Genomic DNA, 14158 nt, shown 5'->3' with positions numbered 1-14158 from the left:
TTTCATCTTCTCTTGGTAAGAGAGCAAAATAACAAAATTTTTCCAATTCCACCAGTCTACTACCCGAGTCAGTGGAGTGAAGCTGAACACTCATGTCCAACAGCTACCAAATTTCTATTATAAAAAGGAAAACTTGAATAGGGACAGCAACATGTTATGTGTCCTTACAGAATGAACAGTCTAATTTAGAAAATCCATAATGACACTTTTTTTCTTCAAACAAAGTCAGATGGTTCTCTGTTTGAGTGCAGGTGAAACAGTACTCTGTATTCTGTGATAGTGTTTTTGTAACACTTAACCTGATGGGCCCTGACATACAACAAAGTCTACTCTGGTCAAAAATAACTCTTTGTTGCCACCAATAACTGTAACTGTGAGGGGTTACCATGACACTGCTGAAGACAGCTCCTACTGTGATAGTAATGAGAGAGACAATGATCTGTAATGGAGATGGCACTTAGCTTCACATGCAGTCTAAGACCTGCTGAGCAAATATGCACACACATGAACAGTTGATACATTTTCAAAGGTATTTTGTTAGAAGGTTCCCACTTGTTACCCTGTAATCCGTCATATTTGAGCTGGGTAATGAATTTGATGCTTCAGTTAAAGCTTCTGGGTCCCCATGAGAACACAGCCACCAACTTCAAGCTATTAACCTGCACTGTTTCAAAAGCCCCCCGTCATCACCACACACCATTATGAGCTGATCGCAAACAGATAGACTATTAATAGCAGATATCAAATTAATTAAAAAAGGAGAGGAAGGACAAGGTAATGGCAATGAAGTGTCAGAATCTGATATGAAATGACGTGTCTGAAATGGTAAGTATTCCCGCAGACATTTTCAACATCATTCCTGGTACTTTCTTGGCGTTGGAGGAAGTCACCTGTGTTAATTAAAAGTCCATCCCTGTTACTCATCTGCCCACTCTCTCTGTCATAATAACAACCTTTCATTGACTTACAACATGCTTTTTATAAATTCTTTAAAACCTGTTAAATGTAATGTCAAAATGTAAATTTCTGCCTAAATAGACATACCCAAAAGTAACTATTTATCATGAGAGGGCCATAAACAATACCTAGTAATGCTTATACTGCCAGAAATATTAAAATGTCACCTTTCTGAGAAAATAGTTATAAATTGCTGAGATGTTGTCACTTTTGAGGACACTAGCTCAAGTACACAGTACAAACATGATACAAATATACAAATATGACAAATCATATATGATTTTTTTTCATATCTAACAAAAGTGGGGGAATAGGGCTTGAAATGATTGAAATGCTTTCTAAATATAGTAACAATGAAGTTATAAATGACTTACTATAATATTTCACCTTTCTTATAACTGTCAAATAAAATTGGCACCATTTCATATAACTGATGACAGGGCTTTTTCTGCCCAGCCTCCTCTGAGCGACGCACATACTCCATTCAAATGCCTGCTGACTCATTACAACTTCAGATATAAAGCAGCAATCAGCAGTTGAAACAATAACAAAGCATACTACCTGCCCCTGTTTCGGTAAAAAGCTGAGGGATGGGGCTGGAGAAATGTAACCACTCTCAAATTCATATTAGACAGAGCTATGGATGCAAGTACTGACCATCCATGATATCAAAATTATCGTTTTAACTATGTTTTTAGGCTATATTGTTTGTTTACATTTACTTTGTTTACAAACAATGGAATTAAACAAGCTTATATTTTTGTTTTTTTATGGGGTATGGCAGTTGAACTAAGCTCATGAGGCATTCATAATTTATATTCCTCAACAATCAACGGGTACATATAATTAATTTATAAGTCCAAAAATGTATGTAGCAACTGCAGATTGCCCCTTTAAGCACAAAGTGATTTCGTCCCTCTGTGACCAAGAGAAAGTGTTCTTGTTTATATTCTACAAAACAATGGTGTATTTTGTCATGTTGAAAGCTCTAAATCCATCTGAGAACATCACAGCGAGATGAGACTCCTTTTGCTGCAATTGCCAGGGTCTCCCATTTCATATGCTGTATTGTTAGAGGAGCTGCGAGATTCACAGACAGAAGAAATCAATCCTTTGTCTGGATAGCCCAGGAAATGTTAGGTGTTGCTCCCTATGCAAATGAGGTGTCAGATTTCACATCTCAGATGTGCACAGCAATTGATGTTGCGCTGTTCACAGAGTACTCTGTACACAAAACTGGCAGTCGGAACCAGTCCAGAACCACTCAAAGTCCCCTAAATAAGGGACTTAACGTTTAAGATTAACTTGCCTCGAGTCGCCCAGAATCAACACAGCATGGTCAACACCTTAAGCAGGGAAAGCTGTTCTGTTGTCATGTTTGAAAAGCAGCCGAAAATGGTAAATAAAGTTCTAGGGTAGTAGTGTGGTGAAAGCACAAAGCACTTGAGACTGTCAATATAACTTTAAAATGACATATAACCTTCACTGTACCTGTAACAGTTATTTAATTACCCTGGGTCTTCGATGCACAACACTAGACACTTACTGACTCTTGCAGATGTATGGGTTCAATGTCAATGTGGTCTCTGAAAGTCTAAAACATTACAAAGAGATATCTTATGTGTATATTTAAACAGTGTATCCTTTATGCAGAATCAGTCATGTCGGTCTTTACCCCAGTGATCTGCCTCCTATTGAGAAGAACTTCCAAGTGCCGCCATAGAAAATAACCCTTCATGACTATAAGAATCCTAAACTATTCAGATGAAACTACATACATGTAGTTGTGTTGTTGCCAAAAATGCAAGCAGAAAAATAACATCCATATAGTATTTACAAATCATCTTCAATATGAAGATTCATTTAAGTAAGAAGTCATCAATCTAGCTTATTTTATTTTAATATATACCTTTTTGTTTGTTTTTCCAATCTGGGTGACACCGTTTGATGCTGTCCTTTAGCCAAATCAACCCATTGATCCTAATAAAGTAGCACCGTTTTTTAAAATCTTTTCTTTTTAGCATTTCATGACCATCTGTCACAGCAAGCAAACAAACACACTTGCTCTTCCGCTTGCACTCTTCTTCAGCAAAAAATAAGCCAACTTTATAGACTGCTGTAATTGAACCATTGAAGTTGTCCTGAGGCAGAATCTTATCTTCTATCCCTTTGTATCTTCAGTAAACTAGAGGTCCGGTGTCTTTTCCTAGGTCTTGAGAGAGTGTGTGTTGGGGGCGTGCATGTTGTTATGTATGTGCCACATGGTCGTTCTTTAAATCAAGGTTAGTGTCTCCACCCGGGTGTATTCTTTAGGGTCATCAGGAGTTCTCCTATGGGCTCCCTGGTGGGTTGTCTCTGGGTGGTGGTGGTGGCGCCCCCTGTGGTCAGGCAATGGAGGTGGGGGACTGGGCCATCTGGTCCCTCATAGACTGGACACTGCTCAGGATCTTCTTCTGATGGCCGGCCAGGGTCACTCCTATCCTCAACAGGTCTCTGACAAACAAGAGGAACAAATCAAATAAAATGTTATTTGTCACATGCGCCGAATACAACAGGTGTAGACCTTACCATGAAATGCTTACTTACAAGCGCTTAACCAACAATGCAGTTTTAAGAAAATAGAGTTAAGAAAATATTTACTAAATAAACTAAAGTAAAAAAAGTAACACAATAAAAGAACAATAATCAAATCAAATCAAATGTTATTTGCAACATGTGCCGAATACAACAGGGCTTACAGTGAAATGCTTACAAGCCCTTAACCAACAATGCAGATTTTTAAGAAAAAATAAATAAAAGTGTTAAGTAAAAAATAGATAAGTAAAAAATAGAAAATAGCAAATGATTAAAGAGCAGCAGTAAAATAAAATAACAGTAGGGAGGCTATATACAGGGGGTACCGGTACAGAGTCAATGTGCAGGGGCACCGGTTAGTCGAGGTAATTGAGGTAATATGTACATGTGGGCAGAGTTAAAGTGACTAAGCATAAATAATAGTAGCAGCAGCGTAAAAGAGATGGTTGGGGTGGGGTGGGGTGGGGGGGGGGGCAATGCAAATAGTCTGGGTAGCCATGATTAGCTGTTCAGGAGTCTTATGGCTTGGGGGGTAGAAGCTGTTAAGAAGCCTTTTGGACCTAGACTTGGCGCTCCGCTACCGCTTGCCATGCGGTAGCAGAGAGAACAGTCTATGACTAGGGTGTCTGGAGTCTTTGACAATTTTTAGAGCCTTCCTCTGACACCGCCTGGTATAGATGTCCTGGATGGCAGGAAGCTTGGCCCCAGTGATGTACTGGGCCGTACACACTACCCTCTATAGTGCCTTGTGGTCGGAGCCCGAGCAGTTGCCATACCAGGCGGTGATGCAACCAGTCAGGATGCTCTCGATGGTGCAGCTGTATAACTTTTAGAGGATCTGAGGACCCATGCCAAATATTTTCAGTGCAATAGAGATTGCATCATCTGTGGATCTGTTGGGGCGGTATGCAAATTGGAGTGGGTCTAGGGTTTCTGGGATAATGGTGTTGATGTGAGCCATGACCAGCCTTTCAAAGCACTTCATGGCTACAGACTTGAGTGCTATGGGCCAGTAGTCATTTAGGCAGGTTATCTTAGTGTTCTTGGGCACAGGGACTATGGTGGTCTGCTTGAAACATGTTGGTATTACAGACTCAGTCAGGGACATGTTGAAAATGTCAGTGAAGACACTTGCCAGTTGGTCAGCGCATGCTCAGAGTACACATCCTGGTAATCCATCTGGCCCTGCGGCCTTGTGAATGTTGACCTGCTTAAAAGTTTTACTCACATCTGCTATGGAGAGCGTGATCACATAGTCATCCGGAACAGCTGATGCTCTCATGCATGCTTCAGTGTTGCTTGCCTCGAAGCGAGCGTAGAAGTGATTTAGCCATTCTGGTAGGCTTGTGTCACTGGGCAGCTCGCAGCTGTGCTTCCCGTTGTAGTCTGTAATAGTTTTCAAGCCCTGCCACATCCGACGAGCGTCAGAGCTGGTGTAGTACGATTCAATCTTAGTCCTGTATTGACTCTTTGCCTGTTTGATGGTTCGTCGGAGGGCAGAGCGGGATTTCTTATAAGTGTCCGGGTTAGAGTCCCGCTCCTTGAAAGCGGCAGCTCTACCCTTTAGCTCAGTGCGGATGTTGCCGGTAATCCATGGCTTCTGGTTGGGGTATGTACAGTTGAAGTCGGAAGTTTACATACACTTAGGTTGGAGTCATTAAAACTTGTTTTTCAACCACTCCACAAATTTCTTAACAAACTATAGTTTTGGCAAGTCGGTTAGGAGATCTACTTTGTGCATGACACAAGTAATTTTTCCAACAATTGTTTACATACAGATTATTTCACTTATAATTCACTGTATCACAATTCCAGTGGGTCAGAAGTTTACATACACTAAGTTGACTGTGCCTTTAAACAGCTTGGAAAATTCCAGAAAATGATGTCATGGCTTTAGAAGCTTCTGATAGGCTTATTGACATCATTTGAGTCAATTGGAGGTGTACCTGTGGATGTATTTCAAGGCCTACCTTCAAACTCAGTGCCGCAAAATTTTGTAGACCTCCACAAGTCTGGTTCATCCTTGGGAGCAATTTCCAAACGCTTGAAGGTACCACGTTCATCTGTACAAACAATAGTACCCGAGTATAAACACCATGGGACCACGCAGCCGTCATACCGCTCAGGAAGAAGACGCATTCTGTCTCCTAGAGATGAACGTACTTTGGTGCGAAAAGTGCAAATCAATCCCAGAACAACAGCAAATGACCTTGTGAAGATACTGGAGGAAACAGGTACAAAAGTATCTATATCCACAGTAAAACGAGTCCTATATCCACATAACCTGAAAGGCCGCTCAGCAAGGAAGAAGCCACTGCTCCAAACCGCCATACAAAAGCCAGACTACTGTTTGCAACTGCACATGGGGACAAAGATCATACTTTTTGGAGAAATGTCCTCTGGTCTGATGAAACAAAAATAGAACTGTTTGGCCATATTGACCATCGTTATGTTTGGAGGAAAAAGGGGGATGCTTGCAAGCCGAAGAACACCATCCCAACCGTGAAGCACGGGGGTGGCAGCATCATGCTGTGGGGGTGCTTTCCTGCAGCAGGGACTGGTGCACAAAATAGATGGCATCATGAGGAAGGAAAATTATGTGGATATATTGAAGCAACATCTCAAGACATCAGTCAGGAAGTTAAAGCTTGGTCGCAAATTGTTCTTCCAAATGGACAATGACCCCAAGCATACTTCCAAAGTTGTGGCAAAATGGCTTAAGGACAACAAAGTCAAGGTATTGGAGTGGCCATCACAAAGCCCTGACCTCAATCCTATAGAACATTTGTGAGCAGAACTGAAAATGCATGTGCGAGCAAGGAGGCCTACAAACCTGACTCAGTTACACCAGCTCTGTCAGGAGGAATGGGCCAAAATTCACCCAACTTATTGTGGGAAGCTTGTGGAAGGCTACCCGAAATGTTTGACCCAAGTTAAGTAATTTAAAGGCAATGCTACCAAATACTAATTGAGCGTATGTAAACTTCTGACCCACTGAGAATGTGATGAAAGAAATAAAAGCTGAAAGAAATAATTCTCCCTACTATTATTCTGACATTTCACATTCTTAAAATAAAGTGCTGATCCTAACTGACCTAAGACAGGGAATATTTACTAGGATTAAATGTCAGGAATTGTGAAAAACTGAGTTTAAATGTATTTGGCTAAGGTGTATGTAAACTTCTGACTTCAACTGTACGTACGGTCACTGTGGGGACGATGTCATCGATGCACTTATTGATGAAGTCAGTGACTGATGTGGCGTACTTCTCAATGCTATCGGAAGAATCCCGGAACATATTCCAGTCTGTGCTAGCAAAACAGTCCTGTAGCTTAGCATCTCCGTCATCTGACCACTTCCTGCTTTATTTTTTGCTTATAAGCAGGAATCAGGAGGATAGAGTTATGGTCAGATTTGACAAATGGAGGGCGTGGGAGAGCTTTGTACGCGTCTCAGTGTGTGGCCCTCCTGTAGCTCAGTTGGTAGAGCATGGCGCTTGCAACGCCAGGGTTGTGGGTTTGATTCCCACGGGGGGCCAGTATGAAACATTTATGCACTCACTAACTGTAAGTCGCTCTGGATAAGAGCGTCTGCTGAATGATTAAAATGTAAAGGTGGTTTAGCATATTTTTTCCTCTGGTTGCACATTTAACATGCTAAGAAATGAGGTAGAATGGATTTAAGTTTCCCTGCATTAAAGTCCCCGGCCACTAGGAGCGCTGACTCTGGATGAGCGTTTTCCTGTTTACTTATGGCCTTATACAGCTCATTGAGTGCAATCTTAGTGCAAGCAATAATGAGGCTATATACAGGGGTTACCGGCACCGAGTCAATGTGTAGGGGTACAGGTTAGTCGAGAACAGTGTCAACAACAAGGCTGATGGATGGAGGTGTTCATAGTACAGTACCTCATGTCTGTGTGTTCGTGCTTGGATGGAATTACTGAGCTATGGATATTGTACATGTACAAATACATACACAAACATTATCATACCATGCACAAAGACAATAGTATAATATTTTCTGCTTGAGGCAGTATACACTGTGCCAGATACACTCCCTGCTAGAGATAAGCACAAGATCTGTTTACTGTTTGTATTTACAATGGTAAGCCCAGAGTGGACATAATTAATTGAGGACTGCTGGGAATTGTTGCTGACTTGTTGTGTAGCCGTCAAAGGGACACCTATTTGATCAGTCTGAACAACCAAAGGCAATCCTTTGTCCTAAAAAACATTTTTAGTCGTGCCACTCTATCAAATCAAAGTGATTAGTAAGACGGAGACCTTGCCGATCTAGATCTATCCAGAGCTCTGAATGCCTGGTGGATTTGAAGTATGACAGCCCTGATCTCCTATGGACGTTTATTGAGGGATTATTCCTGTCTGAGCAAGAAGCATGATTCCCATTATTCTGACATCTGAGACAGCTTTCTGAAGGTGGATGTGTGACTGCAATGGCCTGCCTGGCTGGTTGGCTCTCAGTGAACCTGATTGAAAATATATTCCAGCCTGCCTCAACACGCTACATCTAGAAGAGTGCAAATCTAATTATAGTGGGATAATACTTCTGAGACCTTCTGTAATCTGTGACAAATGCGTGTGTTGCGTGCTTGTGTGTGCGTGCGCATGTGTGTGCAGACGTGTGTGTGTATTCTACGACTGCTAGTGTAACATTCCTCCAGAGTAATTTTTGGAACCATCTGCCTGTTCAAGGGCTGACCAAATGTTGTATTGCTACAGTGAATAGTGATAGGAGGGTTTTGCTGTTTGGTATCTCCTGAGACTCCTGATAAGATGGAAAAATTAGGTGGGTGAGATATGATGAGGTTGGGCCTCAGGACTTACTCTGAGCTGATCTGAGCCACCAGGGGTAGGGAGGTGAAGCCAGAGCCCAGGAAAGTGTCTCTGTACTGCCCCATCTTGATGGCACCTAGCCAATCCTCCACAGAGGTGAAGGTAGTGAAGTCTGGAATAGAGCGGTCTAGCAGGGGCTGAGAAGGCCTGTTGAGAAAAAGAGGAGAGAAGAGAGGGATGAAACAGCAAAGTGATGTGGAAGAGGGGTGAACAGGATAGGGGGTACATAAAAAGGAGAAACCTTGGAAAGGTTTATCAGTAATATACAGTAGTCTACGTGCTCAGAATGTGCACTATGAGTAATGTTACGAGTCAAGGCAGTTCTTGCAGACATACACTGCAGTGATGGTGGCCACAGCTTTGAGGCTTGTAGGGTTGCGGATTATCTTGTCCAGCGTGTTGACGATGTCGTTGAATTTGGGCCGGGCATTTCTATCTTTCTGCCAGCAGTCCAGCATCAGCTGGTGTAGTGCTGTGGGGCAGTCCATGGGAGGGGGCAGCCGGTAGTCCTGCTCTATGGCGTTGATCACCTGGATGAGAAGGAGAGGAGAAAGAGATGGCACATTACAAGAGAGGAAAGGAAGGAAACAGAGAGGGACATAGCAGACCACACTGGGAGACTGAGGATTAAAAGGACATAGACTAAAGGGATGGACAAAGGTGTTGGTTTGGCAGCAAAACATGAAATAAGAAAAAAATGAATCCAGTATGGAAAATGCTCATATTGGTTTTGAAATGTTTTGTATAACGTTCCATGGATCATGGAAGAGTTCATAACCAATTGACAAAGGTTTTTGATGTGCTGTATGTTTCCAGACACCTGCAACTGAACTGCTTCCAGATTGGAGATTTCAGAACACCGGAACAGAACAGCGGATGCCAGCTATAATAGGATTTATTGGCACAGTTCCAATGATACCATCATATCCAACTTAAGCTTCTCTACAGCTTGTCATTGCTTGGCCCTGTATTATACCTAGCTTTGTGTTTGTGTAAACACTGGCTACTCAGAGAGGAAAAATCCACCAAATACAATGTGTAAAGCTTCATTTAACTACACAGAAATGTGCACTCTTAGTGACCCTGATATTTTCACTCTACCTCCAAATCTGTCAATCAAAAGTTACAGTAACATCGCATTTGATTTAATCTATTTTCTCTATCCATACGATCCTCAGCAGATTTTCCCTGGTCTCTGTGTAGCAGCTGAACTTCAGGCAGAACAATGGATACTGCAGCTGATAATTGCTTAAAAAAACGGGACGTCTGAAGGGATTTTGATATATGCCCATTCCCTGAGTCCCCTTTTATCAGAGAGAGGGTGGTCTCTCCAGACAGCCGTCAATCACCACACCATAAAATAACGCTTTGCCATAGCGACCGGCAGCAGCCAGCTTCCTTGCGGGGGCTGGGGCCTGATTGCTTGTAAAATAGAAAAAAAGCAGAGAGTGAGAATTTAATGAACTGCAACTATATAACCAGAGCTGGTCTCTGTTAAGAAATCTTCTCCCGCCCCCTGACTATTCAACCTTGATTGCAGGAGAGTGGCAGGCGAGAGAGTTGCTGTCTAGGGATTCACTACAGGAGATCTCGTTAGTGGCTGGGGCAGGACTATTGTAAACCGGGAGCCGTGCTGTCAACAATAATCTTCTTTACCTACAGTCATCCAGCATCTCTAGGTGGGTTACTCCAAGGACTTACAGAGTGCTGTGCTGGTGGACACAGCAGTGCCACTACACCTGTTCTGAATAACAACTGCACACAACTACAGAAAGCCTGGCAGACAGGCAGATCAACAACAATTCTGCAGTGTAATATTTGCTATGGAGATTTGAGGAGACCAGTCCCAGCAAGCACATAACGTTCTGAGAACCTAATGTTTCTTAGAACTTCTTAAGAGCATGGTTGTCCTATTATTATTTTGCATACAACCTTCCCACAATTTTTTGGGAATGGTGCAGGATAGTTGCTTGGCTTTGGAACATTCTCAGCACATTTAAGGAACTTGACAAAAAAACATTATTTTCTTGGTATTTCATTACTTTAATAGAATGTTTCCTAAAAGTTCAAACATGGTTACATTTCATTTACATTTTGGTAGTGTTCTATGAATGTTCTCCAACTGGTTTGACATTGGGAATGTTCTCAAATAGTTCAGAGAACATTAAGAAACAATGTTCTTTTGTGGGAATTTCGGTACTTCAGCATAACATTTCCTACAGGTTTCCTCATGGTTCTATTTAAAGTCATGTTCTCAAATTGTTCCAAGAACATTAAGAAAACATTCCATAAAAATCACAAGAAAACTTTAGCAACGTTCAGAGAACGTCCTAATACTGTTATTTAAAAACATATTTATACAGTGGGGAGAACAAGTATATGATACACTGCCGATTTTGCAGGTTTTCCTACTTACAAAGCATGTAGAGGTCTGTAAATCCAGAAAATCACATTGTATGATTTTTAAGTAATTTATTTGCATTTTATTGCATGACATAAGTATTTGATCACCTACCAACCAGTAAGAATTCCGGCTCTCACAGACCTGTTAGTTTTTCTTTAAGAAACCCTCCTGTTCTCCACTCATTACCTTTATTAACTGCACCTGTTTGAACTCGTTACCTGTATAAAAGACATCTGTCCACAAACTGAATCAAACAGACTCCAACCTCTCCACAATGGCCAAGAGCTGTGTAAGGACAGCAGGGATAAAATTGTAGACCTGAACAAGGCTGGGATGGGCTACAGGACAATAGGCAAGCAGCTTGGTGAGAAGGCAAGAACTGTTGGCGCAATTATTAGAAAATGGAAGAAGTTCAAGATGATGGTCAATCACCCTCGGTCTGGGGCTCCATGCAAGATCTCACCTTGTGGGGCATCAATGATCATGAGGAAGGTGAGGGATCAGCCCAGAACTACACGGCAGGACCTGGTCAATGACCTGAAGAGAGCTGGGACCACAGTCTCAAAGAAAACCATTAGTAACACACTACGCCGTCATGGATTAAAATCCTGCAGCGCACGCAAGGTCCCACTGCTCAAACCAGCGCATGTCCAGGCCCGTCTGAAGTTTGCCAATTACCATCTGGATGATCCAGAGGAGGAATGGGAGAAGGTCATGTGGTCTGATGAGACAAAAATAGAGCTTTTTGGTCTAAACTCCACTTGCCGTGTTTGGAGGAAGAAGAAGGATGAGTACAACCCCAAGAACACCATCCCAACCATGAACAAGCTTGGCACACCTGTACTTCGGGAGTTTCTCCCATTCTTCTCTGCAGATCCTCTCAAGCTCTGTCAGGTTGGATGGGGAGCTTCGCTGCACAGCTATTTTTAGGTCTCTCCAGAGTTGTTTGATCGGGTTCAAGTCTGGGCTCTAGCTGGGCCACTTAAGGACATTCAGAGACTTGTCACGAAGCAACTCCTGCATTGTCTTGGCTGTGTGCTTAGGGTCGTTGTCCTGTTGGAAGGTGAACCTTCGCCCCAGTCTGAGGTCCTGAGAGCTCTGGAGCAGATTTTCATCAAGGATCTCTCTGTACTTTGCTCCCTTCTTCTTTCCCTCGATCCTGAATAGTCTCCCAGTCCCTGCCGCTGAAAAACATCCCCACAGCATGATGCTGCCACCCCCATGCTTCACCGTGCCAGCTTTCCTCCAGACATGACGCTTGGCATTCAGGCCAAAGAGTTCAATCTTGGTTTCACCAGACCAGAGAATCCTTTTTCTCATGGTCTGAGAGTCCTTTAGGTGCCTTTTGGCAAACTCCAAGCAGGCTGTCATGTGCCTTTTACTGACGAGTGGCTTCCGTCTGGTTACTCTACCATAAAGGCCTGCCTGATTGGTGGAGTGCTGCAGAGATAGTTGTCCTTCTGGAAGGTTCTCGCATCTCCACAAAGAGCTCTGGAGCTCTGTCAGAGTGACCATCGGGTTCTTGGTCACCTCCCTGAACAAGGCCCTTCTCCCCCGATTGCTCAGTTTGACCAGGCGGCCAGCTCTAGGAAGATTCTTGGTGGTTCCAAACTTATTCCATTTAAGAATGATGGAGGCCACTTTGTTCTTGGGGACCTTCAATGCTGCAGAAATGTTTTGGTCCCCTTCCCCAAATCAGTGCCTCGACACAATCCTGTCTCGGAGCACTACAGACAATTCCTTCGACCTCATGGCTTGGTTTTTGCTCTGACATGCACTGTCAACTGTGGGAGCTTATATAGACAGGTGGGTGCCTTTCCAAATCATGTCCTATCAATTGAATTTACCACAGGTGGACTCCAATCAAGTTGTAGAAACATCTCAAGGATGATCAATGGAAACAGGATGCACTGTACATGTATATTTAGTTAATGTATACCAATGCAGGGAGAAAGAGGGCCACAAAATGGTGAACCACTATAAAAAAATGGTATAGAAAAGTATTTTGTATTTTGAAAAGTATCTTGTTACAAAATACATTGGAGTTTAATTCAGCCCAGTGTAATATAAATGACAAAATACTAATGAGTAATTAAAATACATGATCATAGTATTCTCAGTTTTTAATACAGTTACATATCTGTTGATACTGCAAGGACAGGAAGTTGTGTAATACTCACGTCCTGGTTGCTCATGTCCCAGTACGGCCTCTCGCCGAATGACATCACCTCCCACATGACGATGCCGTAGCTCCACACGTCACTGGCTGAGGTGAACTTCCTGTAGGCAATGGCCTCAGGGGCTGTCCACCTCACCGGGATCTTACCTCCCTGAGAGAGCGAGAGAGAGCGAGAGAAGGAAGTAATAGAGGGAGATTTTTTAGACTGTAATTTCATGTCTCTTTACACTGGCTGGTTTGACATGACATTTGACAGCTTGCTGCTTTTTAAAGTCAAGGCCAAGTTGTCATAGCCAAAGACGAATTAGAATAATATCTGTGAGCTTCCTCTTGCAAACACACTTCATGATCAAGAACAGAGTTTTACTGAAATCATCCCACCAATCACAGAGTATTTAAGCAAAACCTACAATTTCCATATCAAAAACATATGCAGCTGACCATTTATATATAATTTTAAACATTCTTTTGGAAAACGTATTTTTTAAATCAGATGCTGACTGCAGGGATCTATTGATGTATTTAGAAAGAAAGATTAGTGGTACATCTGTAATGACCGAGTGTACCAACAACACTGGCTTACCATGCAGTTCTTTTGATGAACGGTGTTCACTTCATAATCCCCACCATGCATACAGCACACCCTGGAGTGATTTCTCTATACAATTATTGGAGGAGTGTACTCTTAACAGCACCAATTGGACTGAATGTGAACGCTTTTATATAAGCCTGATTTCAAAGGAACTGAGGGCTTACACAGCCCTCCGGATCTAGCTACATGATCTACGGGGATATTTTTGATGAGTGTGCGCAGTCAATGAAACGCTGTTAGTGAAGCGCTGGATCTCATCTATTGGAGACATCTGGAGATGGTTGGATTAAAGACCTCTGTAAACTCTGTCTGGAGTTCTGGACTGAAAGTCGTGAAGCTCAAGGCCTGTTCTAATTGTTCTGGGCAGAGAGTCTTGGTTTGAAAAGCCTGTGCTGTGAATAAAGGACTGAGAGAAAATCCCCACTGAGCGTTGAGCAGGGAAACCTCCATAAATAATATTCACACGCCAACAACAGCTAAATGGATCTGATGCTTACAAGTCAGATGTCGACTCAAGAATAACAGAATACTAAGGATCCATTTTACAAGGAAGATATTTGATGTGGAATGTATTCAATGTGGCAACAGCCAACAT

General features: G+C 42.5%; 1 protein-coding gene across 1 annotated transcript in view; it reads right to left on the bottom strand.

Moving 5' to 3' along the window:
* Window positions 1-1561: 1561 nt before the first annotated feature.
* LOC121540266 (ephrin type-B receptor 1) overlaps window positions 1562-14158 on the bottom strand; it is a 244071-nt gene continuing 231474 nt past the window's right edge. Inside the window, exons 13-16 of the mRNA XM_041849016.2 lie at window positions 12973-13122; window positions 8725-8918; window positions 8380-8535; window positions 1562-3450 (exon numbers count right to left, since the gene is read on the bottom strand). Of these exons, the coding sequence (XP_041704950.2) occupies window positions 3342-3450; window positions 8380-8535; window positions 8725-8918; window positions 12973-13122 (609 nt within the window). The 3' untranslated portion in view covers window positions 1562-3341. The remainder of the gene's footprint in view (window positions 3451-8379; window positions 8536-8724; window positions 8919-12972; window positions 13123-14158) is intronic.

Source organism: Coregonus clupeaformis, chromosome 26 (genome assembly GCF_020615455.1).
Source record: "Coregonus clupeaformis isolate EN_2021a chromosome 26, ASM2061545v1, whole genome shotgun sequence".
Lineage (NCBI taxonomy): Eukaryota > Metazoa > Chordata > Actinopteri > Salmoniformes > Salmonidae > Coregonus > Coregonus clupeaformis.
Note: the sequence above shows the minus strand (reverse complement) of the source record. Positions and strands in the feature narration are given on the sequence as shown.